General features: G+C 37.7%; 1 protein-coding gene across 4 annotated transcripts in view; it reads left to right on the plus strand.

Moving 5' to 3' along the window:
• Nucleotides 1-9,389: 9,389 nt before the first annotated feature.
• LOC127426722 (sorting nexin-29-like) overlaps nt 9,390-23,398 on the plus strand; it is a 150,086-nt gene continuing 136,077 nt past the window's right edge. For 2 of the 4 annotated variants that reach the window (XR_007894848.1, XR_007894849.1), the window contains exons 1-5: nt 9,390-9,840; nt 10,750-10,814; nt 11,487-11,539; nt 16,859-16,983; nt 23,128-23,308. Coding sequence is in view for 2 of the 4 variants with exons in the window: in XM_051673694.1 (XP_051529654.1) it covers nt 9,834-9,840; nt 10,750-10,814; nt 11,487-11,539; nt 16,859-16,983; nt 23,128-23,308 (431 nt within the window). In the remaining 2 variants the exon portion in view is untranslated. The remainder of the gene's footprint in view (nt 9,841-10,749; nt 10,815-11,486; nt 11,540-16,858; nt 16,984-23,127; nt 23,309-23,398) is intronic. The other 2 variants (XM_051673694.1, XM_051673693.1) reach the window with 2 other exon arrangements.

The raw sequence follows: 23,398 nt of genomic DNA on the forward strand, positions 1-23,398 counted from the left end.
TTCTGCCCTTCAGACTGTCTTAGGCTCCTCGCACATTCACGAAGTGCATCGATGCTGTTCTCGCCCCTCTGAGACTGAGCGCCTTATGCATCTTGAACTACCTCAATGATTGGTTGTTACTGACGCAATCAGAGGCTCTGTTATGCCAGCACAAAGACTTACTGCTTCAGCATCTAAACAGCTTGGGCCTCAATGTGAACTGACCAAAGAGCATGTTCTCCCCCAGCCAACAAATCTCCTTTTTGGGAGTCCGCCTCACGAGCATGCGCGTTCAGGCCATTCTACAGTGTCTGTCTCAGTTCAAACTGGAGAGAACACTTCCACTGAAGCTGTTTCAAAAAGCATTGGGATTTATGGCGCCGGCATCCGCCGTCATTCCATTAGGTCACTTACACATGAGACCTCTGCAGTGCTGGCTGAAGCGCTGTGTGCCACAACATGCTTGGCACCAAGGGCGCATGCGCATCACTATATCCCGGCACTGTATAGCTGCTTAAGCACCATGGACAGCTCTTGCATTTTACCAGCGATATGATCACGGTTGCTTCCAACATAGGTTGGGGGCGGTGTGCGATGGGCGCCTGACTTTCGACACCTGGACGGGCGAAGCGCGGCACATCAACCGCCAACAGCTATTGGTTGTATTTCTAGCCTACAAGGCTTTTCAGTCAGAAATAGTGAGCTGTCATGTCCTGGTTCGCTCAGACAACATGACAGTTTTGGCATATATATAAACCGCCAAGGCGGAATTAATTCACTACCACTGTTGAGACTGATGCGTCGCTGCCTCCTATGGAGTGAGCATCATCTCCTCTCCCTGAGAGCGACATATGTCCCAGGCCACCTGAATTACGGTGCGGACCTACTGTCATGCCAAGGGGTGATACCGGGCGAATGGAGACTTCACTCAAACTGTATCGAGGATTTGGAAAATATTCGGCAAAGCAGAAATCGATCTATTTGCCTCAGTGGAGAATGCCCACTGTCCCCTCTGGTACTTGAAGTCTCAAGCCCCGCTGGGAGTGGATGCAATGGCACACACATGGCCTGCGAAACGCAAATATGCATTTCCAATTCACTCTGTCATATGCAAAGTCCGAGAGGACAAGGAAACGGTTCTATTAGTTGTGCCGAAATGGCCCAACCAGCCATGGTTTCCAGAAATGATGGAGATGCTGTACAGCTTGCCATGGGAAATACCACTGAGAAGGGATCTCCTCTCTCAGTGGTATTTCCCCATGGCAAGCTCTCTCAAGCGCAAGGCACAATCTGGCATCCACAGCCCCAGCTGTGAAACCTGCATGTGTGGCCCCTGAACAGGGCACACTAGACGTGCCAGAACTGACACGTTCAGTCATGAACTCCATTTTACAGGCCAGAGCACAGTCCATGAGACGTCTCTATGCACTAAAATTGAGGGTGTTCACTGACTGGTGTTTCTTACAAGGGAAAGACCCAGTAAACTGTCCCATATATGAAATTCTAATATTTCTTCAAGAGCGATTAGATGCAGGACTCAACCCATCAACGCTTAAAGTGTATGTGGCAACTATTTCTGCGTATCACGCACATGAAGCCAGCACCTCTATAGGCAAGTGTGATTTAATCATAAAGTTCCTTAAGGGAGCAAGATGATTAAACTCACCTCGGCCGGCTACAGTCCCAACTTGGGACTTAACTTTAGTCCTAAAAGCTCTCGCAGGGCCCCACTTTAAGCCTTTGGACTCTGTTGATTTGCCCATGTTCTTCGTTAAGACAGCACTACTGCTGGCTCTGGCCTCAGTAAACCGGGTAGGTGACCTGCATGTACTATCAGTCGACAATTCATGTCTGGATTTTGGCCCCGGTTTTTCAAGATCCACTGTCAAACCCAGGAAAGGCAATGTGGCTAAGATCCTAACCACGGCCTTCAAAGCACAGGTGGTTCACCATCAGGACTTCATTCCTCCTCCATTGAATTCGGATGAGGAACAATCATTGCATTTGGTATGCCCTGTGCGGGCACTACGTGCATACGTTGAGCATACTAGCCATTTCAGACTGTCTGATCAGCTCTTTATATGCTATGGAGGATGCACAAAATGAATGTCCATCTCCAAGCAAAGGCTCTCTCACTGGATTGTCAGTGCAGTTGCCCTGGCTTATGAGTTGCAGGGTAAGACTTGCCCAATTGGTGTTAAAGCACACTCAACTAGAGACATGGCCTCCTCATGGACATGGACGAATTGTGTGTCCTTACAAGAGTGCTCCCCTCCTGGCCAACACAAGGATCACTCACTGCGGCATTACCAATGTCTGTCACCGTCCCACGAGACTGCGGCGTCATGTTCCTCTCTGGGAAGTTATGTCGTGTAGTGTGGCGTGATGGGATTCTGTTCCTCATATGTGTTGCTACGCAATGTTGAGTGTACTGAGTCATAAGGGAACGTCTTTGTTACATACGTAACCTCGGTTCCCTGAGACAAAGGGAACGAGACATTGCGAATGCTAGCCACACTACAAGATTCAGAGTTCTTGAGGTACAAGCGATGCGCTCCTTGTTCTCAGTCAGAAATTCTGTAGAGGGCTTCTAGACAACAGATGATCGCTGCCTTGAAGGAAGAAATTCTGAGGAAATAGTGTTTGTGTACCTGTTTTTATAGCAGACAGTTTCGCGCCAAAACAGGCGGGGCTCAAACACCATAGCCAATATTATAATATTTGCGTTATTGTAGAGAGGTTTCAACTAGGACGTATAAGAAGGTATTCCCCATATGCGTTGCTACACATGTCTCGCTCCCTTTGTCTCAGGGGACCGAGGTTATGTACATAACCGAGACGTTTTCATTGTATTTTTAAATAACACCTTTTTTGTCAAATGAAGATGAAAGAAAATTGTTTAATCTTTAAAAACAAAAAACAAAAATTCAGTAAAAACAAAATGATTTTGAACAAAGTTTTTCTTGTTTCAAATGGGGGCGTGACCCAAAAAATGAGAACCACTGCCATACATAAATCAATTTTAATGTAATATATGTGGAAAACATGTATTGAGTATTATAATCTTGCATATAGCCTACCCTGTTTTACTGATGATCAATGTTAAGGCTATGTTGAATGTGTGCTCCTGCCTGTTTAAGTAAAAGTCTGTGGTACATGATTTATTTTAAGATTGTGTTTGTTTGTTTTGGTATGGGGATACAGTGTTAATTTGATTTGTTCAGGTCTTGAAAAAGGTATTAAAAAGTCTTAAAGTTGTTTTTAAAAACTCTGCAGCAACCCTGTATTTTATATGAAACTATAACATTTTGTCAGAATATAACAGTTACTTTTACTCATGTAAAATCGTAAAGCAATTTTGTACTTGTTCTCACTGAATGAATGTTACTCTATGTACATTTTTGTAAACTGAATTGTACGTGCTGCTTTCTACATTCTAAATAAAAAAAATCTTCATTGAGAGAACCATGGCATCGTTCTTTCCCTGCTGTCCGTGACCCAGTTCGAATAGACCTGCGACCCACCAGTTGAGAAACACTGCCATATATGGTTATGATCATGAAATTCATGTCTACATTTACTCTCTTAAAGCTCAACACTAAATTAAAAGAATTCCTAATCAGATTTCTGTGAATGTTTGCTTATTTAGAGTATAATTCTAAGGTAGACCCACGTTTTGGGGGTTGTCTGTATGATAGGTCTGTATAATGGAAGTATTATATTACATGGTCTTTGTGGAAGCAGACAACACGCCCAGCGATGTGTTGGACCAGCTGCTGTTCTGTTTGTGCTGAAGTTTCTGCTCACTCTGGTTTAGATCAAAGGGGATTGGATTGAGTTTTGTTCAGTAACGTTCATGAGAGAAATCGCATGTTGTGGCGAGCAACCCTCTATGGATTTAAAAGTTGTTTAAAATTGTTTTGAAAGGCCACCTATAATTAAAAAGGTCAGCAACTGATGGTCAGAACAGAGGTTTAGCATCTGTAGAAATGTCTTTTGAGACTAGCTTTATTTATCTTGCTTCCTGAAAACAAGTATGCTTCTTGGAGGTACATCTTAGGCTTATCACAGCACGAGGAATTGAATATCCTTAGAAACTGAACAGAAAAGGCAAGTAAAATGTTTAAATGTAATTTCTGTATCTCCTTTTGCTTCTGATGCCACCAATATTTCTCAAGAACAAAAATGAATTAAACTGTATACATGTCTAAGTGAGTTTTCTTTTATTTAGTTCATTTATTTGCGTTTTCCTCCTTTTTTTATGGGTTTTGGTCTGTAGGTGTAGGCCTTGTTTTCAATTCAGATGCTCCATGGCTCAGGGTGACTTCAGTGAAGACACAACTGTGCAGACTGCTTTAACTCCAGTTCAGGACCCTGTACCCAAAGACCCCGCTTGCTGGTCTTCCTACCACAAATCCATCTTTGTATTGATCTTTGGTGGAATAGCATTAGTTGCTGGTTTTGTGGTAATCATCCTCAATTCTAGTGAGTTACTGAAAAGTGAAAACATATATGTGACCAATGCTGGACATGAAATCGGGCCATTGTGTTTGTCAATTGGGCTAGTGTTTGTTGTGCTAAGTGTGGTCTGGATTTCAATCATAAAGGAAAGACTGAAGCGTAAAGGACAAAAGATTCATGCAAGATCTAGAATGGGATGAATTGATGGATAACTTGTGGAATTTTAACTGGTTTTCATGTAAATCTTGGAAAGGTTGATGACATAAAAACTGTGTAAATATCACGTATATTGTATGTCTAAATGAAAACTGTTTTTACGCACCCTCGTGTTGTTTTAAACCTGTGTGAATTTCCTAAAAGGTGATGTTAGGCAAAAAAAAGATGCAATGAAAGTGAATGGTGAGACTAACATACTGCCTAACATCTCCTTTTGTGTTCCACGGATGAAGGAAAGTCATACGAGTTTGGAGCGACATGAGGATGTGTACATTTTACTTGATATAAACTAACCCTTTAATTTAGATATTTGTAATTTTGCGCACATAGTTGTGATAATTGTTTGTCTTCTGTCAAAGGTTTCTGATACTGTATCTGTAAAGATAAATGCTGAATCTCAGGGTTTATTCACTTCTGTGTACTTTGTACATTTGTACAGGTTTACGTCATAATTCTACCACAACACACACTCCTGTTCATAACTCAGTGCTCTTTTGCCACTGTAGTCTTCTGATGATGTCTGTGTATTTGATTAGATGGGCTGCATTCTAATGGTATACTTAAAAAGCACATTAAGATTGCACTATGGAGAAAAAACATCCAGGAGTTGGTCGCTGTAAATTTTCATTTTGGTTTGCTGTTTTTCATGACATCTTTGGACTCTTTATACTCCTGACTGGGGTGTTTTGGAACATTTTTTTCCATGACTTTTTAATTTATGCTGGAGCTGTGATCATTTTCCTGAGTCTTATCTGGTGGGTATTTTGGTACACTGGTAATATTGAAGTGCCTCCAGAGGAGTTGGAAGATGACATTGCTCCGTATAAACGCACCAAGGGAATTTCTGGTGTCATGCGTAAAGTCTCAAGCAGACTCTCCAATGGACTAAGAAATTCGTTCAGGAGAAATGGAAGAATCAATACACAAGCAGATGACTCTCAGGGAAACTGCACTGCCAGAGCAGACCAACCTGTTGCTATTGCCATGAGTTGTTATCAGAATACACAGCCACCTGGGATGACCAGCACTAACCACATGAACAGAGAACCTCTGGTTATATAACTTACAGGTAACATAAATGAAACATTCTTAAAAATTACACACTTGGAGAGTTCGACAGTGCGGTGGAAATAAGTTATCTTCCATTTTACCATTGTAATCTATGTGAATTATCCTTTTATTCTTTTCATGATCATGCAACGTGTGGCCTTGTTAATCATTCATAGCATCCTAACCTTAACAAGGGCTCCAATTGGCCAGGACACAGAACCGAATAAGACTTATCACAGCAAACTTTGCTCGACATTGAGTGTCGGGCTCTGATTTGACCTGTTGTAATAGGCACCTCTATTATTCCCACAGTGCTCTGCGGGAGAGACACTTTTTTGACCGCTGCATCCATACTGCCTTGAAAGGACCTGCCTTTACAAACACCAGTGTTCTTCAACTACATTTATGTATAATCATATCAAACTTTCATAATAATATTTTCATATCTAATAATTTTATAAAAGTATTCTTAATATTAAGTTATAATTAATTCATAATAATATTAATATTGCTCTTTTAATCAAATTAACTAAAACGCACTAATTGTTTACTATTTGTTTTTACTACTTGCTGGTTGTATGTTTGTGATATTTTTATTACTCATATGTTGTCCTACTACAATTTATAAGCTGTTTGCTTTTCTGTGGTAATAGTATACACCAGGGGAACATTATTTGTGTTATGTATACAAACAGATTTTCACAACTAAAATAATTTTAGAATTAAAAATTAGATTTATTAGTCTGTTATTGTTTTATTTGAAAAGTAAAATTAAAGGGATAGTTCACCCAAATGTGAAAATTCTCTCATCATTTACTCACCTTCATGCCATCCCAGATGTGTGATTTTCTTTCATCTGCTGAATTCAAATGAAGATATTTAGAAGACTTTCTCTGCTCATTTGGTCCATACAATGCAAGCGAATGGGTGCCAAAATTTTGAAACTCCAAAAATCACGTAAGTCAGTATATATGATAGGTGTAGGTGAGAAACAGATCACTTTCATATTCTTCTTCTTGTGTTATTGGTGATTCACATTCTTCATGTATACCGCCCCCTACTGGGCAGGGAGAAGAATTTCAAGCAAAAAAAAAAAAAACTTAAATATTGATCTGTTTTTCACCCACACCTGTCATATGACTTCTGAAAATATGGATTAAAACACTGGAGTCATATGGATTACTTTTATGATGCCTTTATGTGCTTTTTGGAGCATAAACATTTTGGCACCCATTCACCTGCATTGTATGGACCTACAAAGCTGAAATATTCTTCTAAAAATCATAATTTGTGTTCTGCAGAAGAAAGAAAGTCATACACATCTGGAATGGCATGAGGGTGAGTAAATTATAAGATAATTTTCATTAATGGCCACTATTAAGATAAATCAAGTGGCTATGCATAAATAGTAATTTGAGGAAATCCTCAATTTACATGCGTAAAGTAAGCAGTGAAAAGAAAATGGAAAGTTTGTTCATGAGGTTAGTCCAATTTTTTGTCATGAGCACATGTGACTAAAATTTAAACTCATCTTAATACAAAAGAGAAGTGTTGATAGCTCAGGGACATGCCCTTTAAGACATATTTACATACTGGGCTTATAACATTTTCCCTGCTATGTAAGTTTAGTGAACCCCCAACATGCTTCTCTATACACCGATCAGCCACAACATTAAAACCACCTGCTTAATATTGTGTAGGTCCCCCTCAACATCCAGTATTTCTACAGTAGGTCCCTAATTAAAATGTAAGCAAATCTGTAACATTGACTTTAACTCCTTTGTACAAAAGGTCAGATTTCTTTGCTTACATTGAAGCACACAAGATGCTCTTTGGAACGTTCTCAAATCATGCTGGAATAATGTGGATCATCAGGCTTTTAACAAATTTCTGAATATGCTGTAAATAAAGCAGAAGAGGAATTTTTAAGAAATTCTGAAATTCACATAAACGTTTCAACATTTTGCTCAAATTCTTATGCTGATTAAATGATTTGTAACAAAAATATTTGTAATAATTTTTAAAAGAGTGCAAAAATAGAAGAAGTTTCATTTGTGGACTCAGACATTTGCACCCCACTGTAAAACTATTAACCAAATATCACAAAACTGTAGTTTACATTAATTGTGTGGCAATCAAATCCTCATGAAGTCAATTAAACATCACACAGTAACAGGTCTAGAACAAAAGACATCTGAGAGTCAGAGAGGCCCGGATGTCACAGAGAAATCTAAAGATGCAGATGAAACCATGATTGACCCAAGATAACCTGAGTCACGGGATGGATTGAATCAACATCACTACAACTCCAGCCTGCCTCTTCCTTCCACTGAGGAAGGCACCACATTGCTTGATACCACAAATACAGTGCAAACTTACCACTGCACACCTGTAATATAGGGAAGAAATCACATACAAGGGACCATGGAGAGGTAGCACTGTGCTTTTAAGGAATAGTTCATGCAAAAATTAAAAAATGTTGTTCATAATTTTCTCACCCTCATGCCAGCCCAGATGTACATGACTTTCTTTCTTCTGCAGAACACAAACAAAGATTTTTAGAAGAATATTTCAGCTCTGTAGGTCTTCACAATGCAAAAGAAAAGCACAATACAAAATTTTGATGCACCAAAAACACATAAATGCAGCATAAAGTAATACATAGGACTCCAGTAGTTAAATCCATGTCTTCAGAAGCGATATGATAGGTTTGGGTGAGAAACAGAAAAATTTTTAAATCCTTTTTTTACTATAAATCTCCATTTTCACTTTCATATTTTTCTTTTGTTTTTGCCGATTCACATTTTTGGTGTATATCACCACCTACTGGTTAGGGAGGAGAATTTATAGTAAAAAAAGGACTTAAATATCGATCTTTTTCTCATCCACACCTATCATATCACTCCTAAATACTTGGATTTAATAATTGGAGTCTTATGGATTACTTTTATGCTGCCTTTATGTACTTTTTTAAGCTTCAGAATGTTGGTACTCATTCACTTGCATTGTATGGACCTACAGAGCTGAGATATTCTTCTAAAAATCTTTGCGTTCAGCGGAAGAAAGAAAGTCATACACATCTGGGATGGCATGAGGGCGAGTAAATGATAAGAGAATTTTCATTTTTGGGTGAACTATTCCTTGAAGCAGCGTGTAACAGTAGACTCTGCACAGACTGCACATCTTCATATCTGTTGAATGTTAATGGTGATCATCATTTCTGAGAAATCAGTGAAAAAATTTAAAATTGAGTGCTGGATTCAATATTTTTTTGTCTTATTGAACTTGAACATAAGAAGAGAGTGCTTGAATATGAACTGTGAACAGCTGCATGTCATTTAAAAGTATTAATAATCTGTGATATTAGATTAGTGATATCAGAAGAGTTTGTCAACATTTTCACTTTTGTATCTACATACTAATGTTGAGAAGTTTGGTGTATTTTTGGTAAATTAAAATGTGTTACACGTATTGCATAGTTATAATTATAAAAACCTTATTATAAATATTTAATTACAACAAAGAAAAAATGCATAAAATGTATGCAATAAAAATTTTAATCCACTGACGAACACTTGGTTGCCTTTGAACATACAAATTCGATGTCAAAATACTTTTATTTTTATTAATTTTGTTATTATTATTATTATTATTTTTTTATTTTGTTACTGTTATTACTTTGTATTTATTTTATCATGTCTACTTTTTGTTTTGATTACCCCACGTGACACAGTTACTATCACGTGACACCCGGGAAAGTCATGTGACTAACGAGGGCTTTGCAGTGACATTAGCAATCTGTCGTTAGTACGTTAATACAATGTAGAAGTCGTAAGAAACAGTTCACACATGCTGGACAGTGAGTCCTTACTATTATTTAATTAAACAGCGAATTCACAGTTGTAATGCCTTTCTTTTCTTTATAAAAGTGCTCGCTAGGCATCGGTTGTACTGTAATGTTTAACTGCTCTGTCTCAGCAAATCAAAACTATGGAGAACCTTTCAAAATGTAAACAATCTTGTTTAAACATCTCCTGGAATTAACTTGAAACTTTCTGGGGACAGACACAACTGCAATTCATGCCGAATGCTAAATTGCCCTACTCTGTTTTGTCTGGATTTTCAGAATGAACGGTGAGTTGCAAATCTGGCATGATGTTTACTTAATTGTGTATTATTCATTTGATTTGTGCTCCACATTTGACTTTGTTAAAAAAATAAAATTCATTGTAAGGAAGCCAAAGGTTTCAAAACACTGAGTCAGTGTCACTGCAATATGAATATGCAGATCCTAGAATATTTCACACTTTGTTACAGCTAAATGATAGTGTACATTTAAAAATGTGAAAAGAGAGAGTAAATTACATTTGGGAAACGAGTCACAGTAGATAATTATGTCTGAAATGTCTGTCTGTCTACAGTGGCAACACTACTTCCTAATTTCCTTCTCGGTAGGTTTTGACAGAGTTCTGTTGGGCGTCATTTATGGTTTACGTGTTTGTTTCCTATATTGGAATATTTTAACATGTCATTTGAACACCCAGTGCCTGAGCAAACAATAGTTAATTACTGTAAATCATGACTGAGATGAATGAAGATATAATAATGATAAACATATTATAATATGGATATAATAAGGATTCTTATTATAATAAGGATAAACTTGGTCATTGGGTGATTGCGGATACATTTTGGTGATTGCGGATATATTTTTATGTTTACATTTCTTGCTCCATCTCTTGCAAGTCTGTGTTAACATTATCATAATCTAGCTAGGTTGTCAAGTAACTAGGATAAGATACTTAAATGGACTCTCTTTTTATCTACATGTTAAAATGGTATACAGTACGTGTCATGTAGTCTGGAAAACATCACTCACAGTCATCTACCTTCATGTGCTATTCCTGTGCAGGAATATCTTTTACCATATTGTTAATTATTGGCATTCATTACATGTCATTTGAGTTTTATGTGTTTATTTTAAGGGTGCACATGCTGTTAAATCAGGTAAATTATAATATATCGGGGCATTGCTCCTTACAGGCACGCAGCAAAATGACCTGAAAAGACAAAACCTGTTAGAGAGACTTCTTGATGCGGTTAAACAGGTAAGGCAACTTTGAATTTTTTGATTGACGTATCAGAACTTACTTATTTCCATTGTTAACATAAGGCACTCTTAGAGGATGCTGGCTTCGAGCAACAAGGAAGTAGTGAACGACCGATGTGGGTTTCTCAATGGCCGATGCTGATACTGATATGGAGACAGCAGGGTGGCTGTTGGCGTTGGCCTATATATGCACAATGTGATCTACTGACAGCAATTGTAGAGTGCAAATATTTTACACAATATCTGCTCAAAATAATAATACACATTTTTGCATAGAAATTGTTCAATGCCCGTTGACAAGGCTGCAGGAAGATTTTGAAATTGGCACAAGGGGAAGGTAACACTTCTGTTAATCGGCCAATTGGACAGTATTACCAGCCGGTATCAATCTAAGTATCATCCAGTTAAATAGCCAGTATACTGTATATGGCTGTCACTAGAAAGAAATATAAAATCCTAATGGCTATTTTACTTGAAAATAAAATAAGTGTCACTGTGCCTTTCATTGCGACATAATGCCCTGCTGAGCAATATGCTATTTTATTTTGAGTCTAAAATTATTTTTGTATCTTTCTTGCTTTCATCAGCTGTTTTATATAGTTTGATAATGATGTTAGGTAACAGTTGGATGCTGAAAGATCATCTCTTAAATGATTGTTTATCTTCTCAGTGCCAAATCCGCTTTGGTGGCAGGAAGGAGATTGCCTCAGATTCTGATAGCAGGTGAGAACAGTATACCTAAATAGTCATACCTAAATATAACCTATTTGTGTTATAAAAAATGAAAAGTATTTTGGTATGATTTTATCCAGTATGAATTTTGAGGTAATGCATTTTGTCAATTTTGAGTCTTTTTAAAAATCAGTTAATGGGTCAGTGATATAAATTTTTTTTGTTGTTGTACTGATCTATTAAATTATTTAAAAATACATTAAAATGCAGTTCAAACAAAATACAAATTACTTGAATACAACTCTGCTCTGATTAACTTGTTTTCAATTTCTGAGTTCAAAGTAATTTTGATATTTATTAGGGCATTGAAAGTGCAGAAAGTGCAGTCAGCAAACTTGGTACATATATAGTTCTCATCAAGCCGAACAACTTTCATAATCATTGTTATTAGCGCCGCCCAACAGGAAGTCGGCCATTTTGGATTTTCTGAAAATCGCATGCTCTGAACTTTTAAATACTGTTCCTAGAGGATTCATGTGACTGGCACCAAATTTGTGCAACATCATGCCAAGTCATGTCAAGACACTGCTGATATAAAATTGTAGAGGAATATTTGATATCTTAAATAGTGTTGCCATGGCAATGCATTAATTGTTATTATTCCTTTCTTCCTATATATGGGTGTTTTTGAGGCACTTGGCATGCTTAAAATTTCATTAAATATTGCACAAACATCAGAGTTATCGGCCATTAGGACTGGGAAAAAGTTCTCACATGGGCATGTTAGGGGGGCTCTGTTGCGCCCCCTTTAAAACAGGCATGTAACAGGGTCTCTGTAGCACCCCCATTTTCACCTAGAGTCACCAAACTTGGTACATATATAGTTCTCATCAAGCCGGACAACTTTCACAATTATAGTTATTAGCTCCACCCAACAGGAAGTTGGCTATTTTGGATTTTCTGAAAATAGCAGGCTCTGAACTTTTAAATGCTCATCCTAGGGGATTCATTGGACTGGCACCAAATTTATGCAGCATCATGCCAAGACATTGTAGATGCTAAACTGCAAATGGATTTTTGATATTTTGAACGGTGTCGCCATGGTGAAGCAATACATTTATGGCAAAAATGGGAAACAGGAAGTGCTTTATATCTTCTGTGTGCATTGTGTTATTTTGATGAAAATTCAGCTGTATCTTTGGTAATGGTGGCTGATCACATTGATGCAGCTATTATGGGTCACGGTCATAGCGCCACCAACTGGCAGCATGAAGTATGGCACTTTTAACATACTTTGAAATAGCCCTCTTTTGTTTACATGAATTGCTTCAAAATTCTTTAGAATAATGTCAAGACACTGTTGATGTAAAATTGTAAAGGAATATTTGATATCTTAAATGGTGTTGCCATGGTAACACATTCATTGTTATTACTTTCTTCCTATATGTGGGTGTTTTTGAGGCACTTGGCATGCTAAAAAATTTCATGAAATTTTGCACAGACATAAGAGTTATCAGCCATTAGGACTGGGCAAACACATATGGGCGTATGGGGGCTCTGTAGCGCCCCCTTTAAAATGGGTATGTTACAGAGTCTCTGTATCACCTCCATTTTCACCTACAGTCACCAAAATTGGTACATATATAGTAGGGGTGTAATGGTTCTTGGTAATAACCGAACCATACGGTTCGCCACCCATGGGTCGGGAAGCATTGGCACCGCGGTCGGTTCACCTCACGTTTAATGATGCATCTGGAGCACAAGTTTTGGTCGAGAAAACAAAGCTTCAAACAGACAGGCACAGTTACAACCTCCACTAATGCACCTGAATGGATCTGTAAATGGATACGCTCCACCTGTGTTTCACGTGGGTCAACTTGATGACATCACTGCAAGTGTTGTGTGTAGTTGAAAATGGCAAGTGGAGGAAACGAAATGCTGATAGAGAAGCCCCCTGCGTTTCTCCTTTCTGGGAACATTTTCTTTTTGCAGTCAATTACAACAGCGATGGTCAAAAGATGTTTACAAACAGGCACTGTTTGCAGACATCGCTCAACACGAGTGCTGTATACTGGTAATATATGTTAATAATGCGCGTGAGGGTTTATTTAAAACGTGCACGCAAGTTCTTCCTGTTTCCTTGCGTGGCTGTAATTTATCACGATCGGCAATAATGCGCTTTGATTAATGGCATTAAGATGCCGTATAGTAATACATTGATACATGATTAATCATTTATGCCGACATCACCCAGGGAAAGAGCCACAGGTGAGCCGAAACTGCACACACTCCCTTCCATTTTTAAGCAGGCACTCAGTGCTAATTCTGACAGATATGAAACAATAACTAAAGCGCTTGGAATGTTCATGTGGGATTTCCATGTATGGTTAAAATACTCAAGCAGCATTATCCCAACATCCCTTCTCAGATGCATTCTAATAGCAAGGTTATTCCTTTTATAGTGATGTACAGCTTCCGAATATTGAATATGTTGAGATGAGTTTGAAGTGCACTTTATGTTGATGAATGTATTAGTATTAGTGCAGGCATTAAGTTAAAATGTTGATTTAGTAATTAGAGAAAATGTTTTTTTTTTTTGCTTTTTTTTTAAGATACGGACCCTGACAAAAATTAACAATGGTTTTACTATAGAAATATTGTAGTAACCATGACTGTTGTCACCATGGTTTTCTGAGCAGTTATCATGGTTTTGATACAATTAATATATACTGAAAAATAATACTGTAGTTTCTATATAGTAACCATGTTTATATTCTGGTTACTATGATTTTACTACAAATGCCATGTTTAAACTATGGTTACTGTTGTAAAATAATGATTGTTATTTAAGGGAAACCTGTTGAAGTGTTTACTAGATTATTCTTTGGATTTGGCAGTAATAATTTTTTTTTAACAAAGCAAATACTGAACCGTACTGAAACCGTGACCCTTAAACCGTGATACAAACCGAACCGTGAGAAATTCGAACCTTTACACCCCTAATATATAGTTCTCATCAAGCCGGACATCTTTCATAGATATAGTTATTAGCTCCGCCCAACAGGAAGTCGGCTATTTTGGATTTTGTTTGTATATTGCAGTCTCTGAACTTTTAAATACTCCTCCTAGGGGATTCATGAGACTGTCACCACAATTAGACAACATTATGCCAAGACATTGAAGATGCTAAATTGTGAACAAAGTTTTGATATATCGAATGGTTTACCATGGTGAGGCACTAAATTAATGGTGAAAAATGGGAAATGGGAAGTGTCTTATTTTTTTATTTTTTTTTTGTGCAATGTGTGATTTAGATCAAAATTGAGATGTATGTTTAGTCTTGGGGGCTAATCACATGGATGTGACTTTTGGGTCATGGTTATAGCTCCACCACCTGGCAGCAGGAAGTGTGTCTCCTAAAACTGACTTTAAAAGAATCCTCTTATATGTACTTAAATTGCTTCAAAATTGTTTAGAATAATGTCAAATGCCAAATGCATGTGTCCACTTTGCATTGTTTTCCGAAAGACATGGAAATGGACCCATGGTGCTTGGGCCCGTCATCGCTGCTTGCAGCTCTGTTTTTGTGTTGTAACCGTCCCGAGACGGTAAAATAAATAAATAGATAAAAGTCTCATTAAAAGCTAAAATACTTGAAACAAATAATAATTATGGCATAAGTAGTTTGGAGTAATCTTTTATTATTATTATTTCTTTTTTTTTATTTTTTTGTTGTTGTCATTAACAATTTTTTATTGATTCCAAACACAAACAGCACATGAAAACACGGAATCAAATTTTATCAATATATGCAGCAAGCACCATCTCAAGAGTGTCTGCCGCTTTAGGGGGCTGCGTACTACACCCAAAGGTGGTACAGAGTAGATGGCGGAGCTGTAAGTACCTGAAGAATTGAGATCTGGGAATCCCAAACCGCTGTATAATATTTTCAAAGGATCTCAACGCTCCATTTTCATACAGGTCACCCAGCGTAGTAACACCCTTCTCAATCCATTCTGTCCAGCAGAAAGGGGACTTGTTAATGCACAATTTAGGGTTTAACCAAATACTTGCGGCAACGTTCAGGTAAATGTCCGAATTGAACACGCAGGAAACTTTTGTCCACACTAAATTCATGTGCGAGATAACGGGATGTGTCTTCTCCGGGCAGCTTGGTAGAAAGACTTTGCAATGGCAAAATGGGGCAAGGACCTCCTGTTCAATAAAGAGCCAGGGAGAGGCTCTCTCAGGTGGAAGTGACCAATGCGCCAAATGTCTGAGTCCAAAAGCATAATAGTAAAACAAAATCTTGGGGAGACCTAACCCACCTATGTCAATTGGCCTATGTAACTTATTAAAATGCATCTGGGGACATTTACCATTCCAGATAAAGGATTTAGCTATACTGTCAAATTGTTTAAAATAAAAGAGGGGAACTTCAATAGGGAGAGACTGTAGTATGCAGTTGAATTTTGGAATACAATTCATTTTTATAACATAAACCTTCACAGTCATAGATAAATGTAGTGAAGCCCACCTGTCCACATCGCTCGAAAACCTTTTTATTAAAGGGTCAAAATTAACTGTAAACTGACTAAATCACACAAATTTGCTGGGAATAAAATACCCAAATACTTAATGCCCTGTTTGGGCCACTGGAAGGCGCCCGGCTGGAAAGCTGTTACCGGGCAGTACGCTGTCAGAGCCAAAGCTTTGGATTTAGACGAATTGACTCTATATCCGGAGAACTTAGAAAAGGAATGAATAATTCTGTGGAGGCAAGGCATAGATCTTTTTATTATTATTTCTTAAAAATATATATGATATTATATTATATTATATTAAATTATTACATACTGTATATATTTTGAAATTTTTATGAAAAGGCACATTTTGTTCAAGTTGAATGGAGTACCCTAAAAAAACGTTTTGATATTCATGTCTCAAACATTTTTAAACAAATATTCTTTTCCTTAAAGATATTTTTGAAAACTTTCTTTGAAATGAATGATTGAGTTGTGTATACTCACATTTGTCAAGAAGCAAGAAAAGTATTTTATTACCTTTTACTTGATGGTTACACAACTTAAATTAAATTAATGTATTTTTTTTTTTAAATGCTTTAAATGTTTTTCCAAAATGTATGAAACCAACATGGGTACAAGTATTTCTGTGAACTTGATACATGTGTTTTAAACTAGATCTTTAAAAGATTTCTCATTTTTATCATCTTGGACAACCTTATTTGTCAACGACCCTATTACAGTTTTTGCACATATAGCTTTAGGCCAAGATCCTAAATCATATAGCATTTTGCTGAGTTTATTGACAAACATTTAGTTTTCACTTGTTTGCTTTGTGTACCCATAGAGTCATATGCCTGTGTGCCCAGTTTGAAGCGGTTCTTCAACACGGCTTGAGGAAAAGTCGTGGACTAGCCCACACAGCAGCTGCTATAAAACAAGCTGCTGGACTTAGCAGTAAAACTGAAGCAGGTACTATTACTGATTCTACCAAATAATGGACATACAGACCTAATGTTTTGTCATTCAAATTTGGTCAGTTGCCCTGTTAATCGATGTATCGTACTTGGACAAAAGAAGCTGAAAAGGTTTGTTTTTCTAAACTTTCTCTCTGTGAACACTTTGCCCTACTTAATGAGTTTGTCTTAGTTGTTCCCCCTGAGACGCATTGCCTTAGAGATTTCCCTAGTAACAAAGAACGCATGTTGTGCTCTGGGTTGTCCATTGAGGAAACAGATGATGGTGAGTGCACATACAGGAAATCCAGGTGCTGATACTGTTTTTGAAACCAGATGGTTATGAAACAAGCCCTGTGAAAATGGCAAAAAAGAGAAACAAGTTTTTTCTGAGGTTAGTCCTGGCACCTGCTGTTATTTTGAGTTGTTTAAAATTAACAGTAGAACAAAGAATGATACTATGAAATCAGTGCAGAATAAATTTTTGTGGAGTAGAAAGTTAGATGACATCCTCATTTTAATTGCCATCAAGAAGTTACTGTTTTTTTTTTTTTTTGAGTGGTCTTAATGCAGCTTGAGTTTGTCATTGTAAAAATGCACTTGTCTTGATTTCATGCCCAGCCTGTTGTGCCGTTTTAAATCCTCAGAAAGTTTTATCTTTCAGATGTTTTTCATTCCTTCTGTTGTTTGAAGTTCCATAATGTTTTTGATGTCCTGTTTTCCCTGTTGTTATGAATTTGTATAGATGCTATGTATTGATTCGAGAATAGCTTGCTTGTAATGCTGTGGGTAGTGGTATAGAGATTAGGCTTAAGCTATTTTTACGCATTCTTTTAATTTTTGCTATAGGACACAATAGTCGCTTTCACACATACAGCCTTTTGCAGAAAATTAACTGCAATTTTTTGTTTTGTGGTCATGTGTAAACACGACTCGTTCGAAAATACAAGTAAATTTAGCACAGAGTACTTCCCTGAATGAGAAGTTGTAACATTACCTTAAAAGTTCATGTGTGAACAGAGTCGTAAGATTAACGGTTTGAGTATGTACAGTTGAAGTCAGAAGTTCACATACACCTTAGCCAAATAGATTTAAACTCAGTTTTTCACAATTCCTGACATTTAATCACAGAAAACATTCCCTGTCAGTTAGGATCACTTCTTTTTTTCTCCCCTTTTCTCCCCAATTTGGCATGTCCAATTCCCAATGCGCTCTAGGTCCTCGTGGTGGCGTAGTGACTCGCCTCAATCCGGGTGGCAGAGGACGAATCTCAGTTGCCTCCGCATAAGCCGTCAATCCGCTTATATTATCACGTGGCTTGTTGAGCCCGGTACCGTGGAGACTTCACGCTATCCTTTGCAGCATCCACGCACAACTCGCCACGTACCCCACCGATAGCGAGAACCACATTATGGCGACCATGAGGAGGTTAACCCAACGTGACTCTACCCACCCTAGCAACTGGGCCAGTTGGTTGCTTAGGAAGCCTGACTGGAGTCACTCAGCACACCCTGGGTGGATCACTTCTTTATTTCTAGAATGTGAAATGTCAGAATAATAGTAGAGAGAATTATTTATTTCAGCTTTTTTTCTTTCATCACATTCCCAGTTGGTCAGAAGTTTACATACACTTTGTTAGTATTTGGTAGCATTGCCTTTAAATTGTTTAACTTGGGTCAAACGTTTAGCCTTCCACATGCTTCTCACAATAAGTTGCTAGAATTTTGGCCCATTCCTCCAGACAGAACTGGTGTAACTGAGTCAGGTTTGTAACTAAGTCAGGTTTGTAGGCCTCCTTGCTCGCACATGCTTTTTCAGTTCTGCCCACAAATATTCTATCGGATTGAGGTCAGGGCTTTGTGATGGCCACTCCAATACCTTGACTTTTTTGTCCTTTTGCCATTTTGCCACAACTTCGGCTTGCAAGCCTCACCCTTTATCCTCCAAACTTAATGAATCATGGCCAAAAACTTCAATTTTTATTTCATCAGCCCAGAGGAAATTTCTCCAGAAAGATCTTGTCCCCATGTGCACTTGCAAACTGTATTCTGGTTTTTTAATGGTGGTTTTGGAGCATTGTATTCTTCCTTGCTGAGCAGCCTTTCAGGGTATGTCAATATAGGACTAATTTTACTGTGGATATAGATGCTTGTCTACCTGTTTCCTCCAGCATCTTCACAAGGTCCTTTACTGTTGTTCTGGGATTGATTTGCACTTTTCGCATTTCATCTCTAGGAGACAGAATGCATCTCCTTCCTGAGCGGTATAATGGCTGCGTGGTCCCATGGTGTTTATACTTGTGTACTATTGTTTGTACAGATGAACGTGGTACCTTCAGGTGTTTTGAAATTGCTCCCAAGGATGAACCAGACTTGTAGAGGTCCACAATTGTTTTTTCTGAGGTCTTGGCTGATTTCTTTTGACTTTCCCATCATGTCAAGCAAAGAGGCACTGAGTTTGATGGTAGGCCTTAAAATACATCCACAGGTACAGCTCCAATTCAGTACACCTCCTATCAGAAGCTAATTGTCTAAAGACTTGACATAATTGTCTGGAATTTTCCAAGCTGCTTAAAGGCACAGTTAACTTAGTGAATATAAACTTCTGACCCACTGGAATTAGGATATAGTCAATTAAAATTGAAACAATCTGTCTGTAAACAATTGTTGGAAAAATTACTCGTGTCATGCACAAAGTGGATGTCCTAAATGACTTAAACGATATAAAATCTGTGGAGTGGTTAAAAAATTAGATTTAAGTACTTCAACCTAAGTGTATGTAAACTTCTGACTTCAACTTTATGTTCAAAAATAAGAAAAATATATCTATTACAAGCTCTAAAACTGCTCCAGTGAGAAATCATTAATTTCTATGATTTGTTTATTGTCTTTGGCGATTTACTGTAACACAAATCACTATTAAGCAAATGCGTGAAGACTCTGTGCCTTTATGGCTAAAATGTAATTGCTGTGATTAGTGGTAATGTGACCAACATTAATCTGATTTAATTTGGGATCCTCACAGAATAGCGCTGAGATGAGTGACTGATGAGATATTGAGAGCACCTGGAAAGCGCACATGTTTGTTTGACACCGCAAGTGAGCATATTGAAGGGAGTGAAGCTGAAAGTGCTCATGATCGCTCAAACAGTCTCTATCGCTCAACACAACGTCTGATTGTCACGACTCACGTTACATCACGTATACTCAAATTTGTATACGCATGTTTATTTGTTGTTTAATTTGTTTTTTTATACCCGTTTGCAGTAGGGCTGAAACGATTAGTCGACGTTATCGACAACGTCGACAGTAAAAAAAATTGTCGACAAAATTTTGTTGTCGAATAGTTGTTTGATCTCATTTAACATAACACGAGATCACATTTAACTATAATGATGACGTGCGAGAGCAGCACTGCAGTTCGCGTCTGACAGAGGAGAGGTTGAATTACACAGCTCACAGTCCAGATGCACTCTAAACTTTCCAAACAGCTTCAGGTGATGTAGATCGCAAAGTATGAGGGAATTATAATGCAAAAAACAAAATAAGTAAATACAGAAGCACTCTCGTTGTGGAATAAGTGGAGCTGGAGCTGCCACTCCGCTCAAGCAAAACTTGCGTGTCAAGAGCGTCTTTAAAGGAAACATCTTAAATGCAGTTATATTTGATGCATTGTAGCTTTATTAAAGTTCAAATAATATGGTAGCAGATCATGTAAATAACTATAAACTCCTAAACTGGCATTTCTCTGTGCGGTCAGCGCCTCTTCTATGAGTTGCGCAAATGTCCCGATCTAAGGGGGAGAGATTGAAACTGCATTCGGCTGATGCACACTCTGTTGCGGGGACGCTCATTCCTCGAGCACGCACGCTTAATGCAGCTAGATTAAAACGTGATTGCTCGCGACTTATTGAATCATAATATATGTGTCACTGTGCATTTCTTATCGTGAAGAAAATTGGCAATACACAGCTTTATTAATAAGAGAGAGTTTGTTTTTATGCGAGTTAAAGACGGATTGAAGTGAACAGAAAGGTGAGAGAGGGTACTCTTCGCCCATTATACACTGCAACAAAATACGTTTTTGATTTGTTGTTTTGGCTTGCTTCCCAATATAAATATCTAAAATTCTAAAACAACGTACATTTTCTTTAGCAGCTATACTGCAGAAGACATTTTTTTTATCTGAGAATGTTGAATATAATATTAAAAATACAAATATTTTAAAATATCTAAACATCCTTTAAAAAAATGCATTCACCTGAGAAGCAGCATATAAGATATTTAGACTTGCTGTTAGAGAATAGAAAATACACTTATATTTAAGAGACATTCTCTTAAAGCAAGTCTATGTATTGCTTGATTTTAGACCATTTTAATTGGAAAACAAGACAAAAACACTTGATAACAAAAGGATTTTTTGCTGTGAATTTCTTTACCGAATTAAACTTAAAAGTATTTTTTTCCCCTTTAATTCAGTGAATGTCATTTAGAGGTATTTTTAAAAGATTTTGTTCTCTTTATTGTTAGTAAACACGTTTAATACAACCTTTTAAGTCGGGACACAAGCTGAATAATCGTTTAAGAGTTGCAATAATCATGGAATAGTCATTAGATTAATAGATTATCAAAATAATCGTTAGTTGCGTCCCTAGTTTTCAGTCTCTTTATCCTCTCCTTGCTCATAGTGCAGCGAGTCAGAATTACTACCGTAATGTCTCAAGAAAATGGGCAACTTAATATTTATACATGTGTAATTCTTACACATTTTTAAAAACAAACCTGCATATTCATCTGATTAACAGTATGTCTGAAAGTAAAAATTCGTGAATACTTTGAATTGCCAACAATTCAGCCACCAGAGGCCACACTGTCATACATCAAGTGCTGAGAAAGCGCTCATTCATTAGAGTAGTATTATATGTGTGATTCCCTGCGTGCTGCAAAAAGATCGTCCCTGATTCTAGGCACGATCGGCCGATCATAGACATAAGACGAAGTACGGCCGATTTAGATTGGTGGCCAATTGATAAGTGCACCCCTAACATTTACCAGTAAAAGTAATACAACAATTTTACTGTAGTTTACCATGTTGCATGTGTGAAAGGGTCTATTGATAAAGTATTGTTTGTTGAGTCTAAACCCACAGCTTTTTGGCTACCAGCCCTGATTTGTAAAGGGATAGTTCACCCAAAAATGGCAATTCTCTCATCATTAACATATGCATGAAGAATTTGAATCACCAAAAACACAAGAAGAAGAATGTGAAATTGATCTGTTTCTCACCCACACCTATCATATCGCTTCAGAAGATATTGATTTAACCACTGGAGCCATATGGATTACTTTTATGCTTACTGTGCTTTTTAATGTGATTTTTGGAGCTTCAAAATTTTGGCACCCATTCACTTACATTGTATGGACCAACAGAGCTTAGAAATTCTCCTACAAATCTTAATTTGAGTTCAGCAGATGAAAGAAAGTCATACACATATTGGATGGCATGAGGGTGAGCAAATGATGAGAGCATTTTCATTTTTGGGTGAACTATCCCTGTAACCACCCATATACAGTACATAAATCCAGGTGTACATGACCGCCAAAGTCTTGAGCAACCAAATTCGAAATGAAAAGACAGTTGGGCAAGGTCTGTAACAGGCCTGTAAAATGCACCATTATGTCGATCCAATCAGAGAAGTGTACATGCAGAAAACAGACTAAATCCAAGTCGGGTTTAAATCTGAAACGTCCTGACCAGAAATATGAAGACATGGAAATTTATATATTTTTTTCATGAACATTGTTTAGAGTTGACACCATAATTTTAAGCAAATGAAAACAAAGCTGTGAGGGATAACTGTACAGTCCATTTAATCCTCTCTAAGGTCTATGAGGTTTTGAAAGGCAGAATCTTTGTTTAATGTTTTTCTCTTTTGCTCTATTAAAGTTAATTACAGGTTTTTTTTTCTGTTTCTTTCTCTTTACCATTATTTTTTGAAGATTGAGTTTAAGACCTTTGCTGAAGCTCTTAATAATTGCAATGGTCCACAAAATCACCTCCTTTTTGAAGTGAAGTGGGACATTATGGGGAACTGAGGACATTTCCTTTTGTGTAGCATTCAAGAGTAGGTTCAAATACACAATTCTGTTGTGTGTTGCAGAGCTGACGTTCTGGTTTTATGTGAAGGAGCACCTCAACCGTCATGAGTTGCAGCGCTTCTACTCTCTATGGAATATCACATCTGAGCTGGGCCGGGGCCGAGCATGGCTTCGCTGTGCCCTGAATGAGCACTCTCTAGAGCGTTATCTTCACATGCTGCTGGCTGACCGTGCCCGCCTTAGGTGCATGTCCTCCTTTACTCTTGTCTTTCACCAACCCGTTGAGTGTGCTGTTATCCTCCACTTCATATTAACCAACTGTTTCTCTACATA

Source organism: Myxocyprinus asiaticus, chromosome 36, assembly GCF_019703515.2.
Source record: "Myxocyprinus asiaticus isolate MX2 ecotype Aquarium Trade chromosome 36, UBuf_Myxa_2, whole genome shotgun sequence".
NCBI lineage: Eukaryota > Metazoa > Chordata > Actinopteri > Cypriniformes > Catostomidae > Myxocyprinus > Myxocyprinus asiaticus.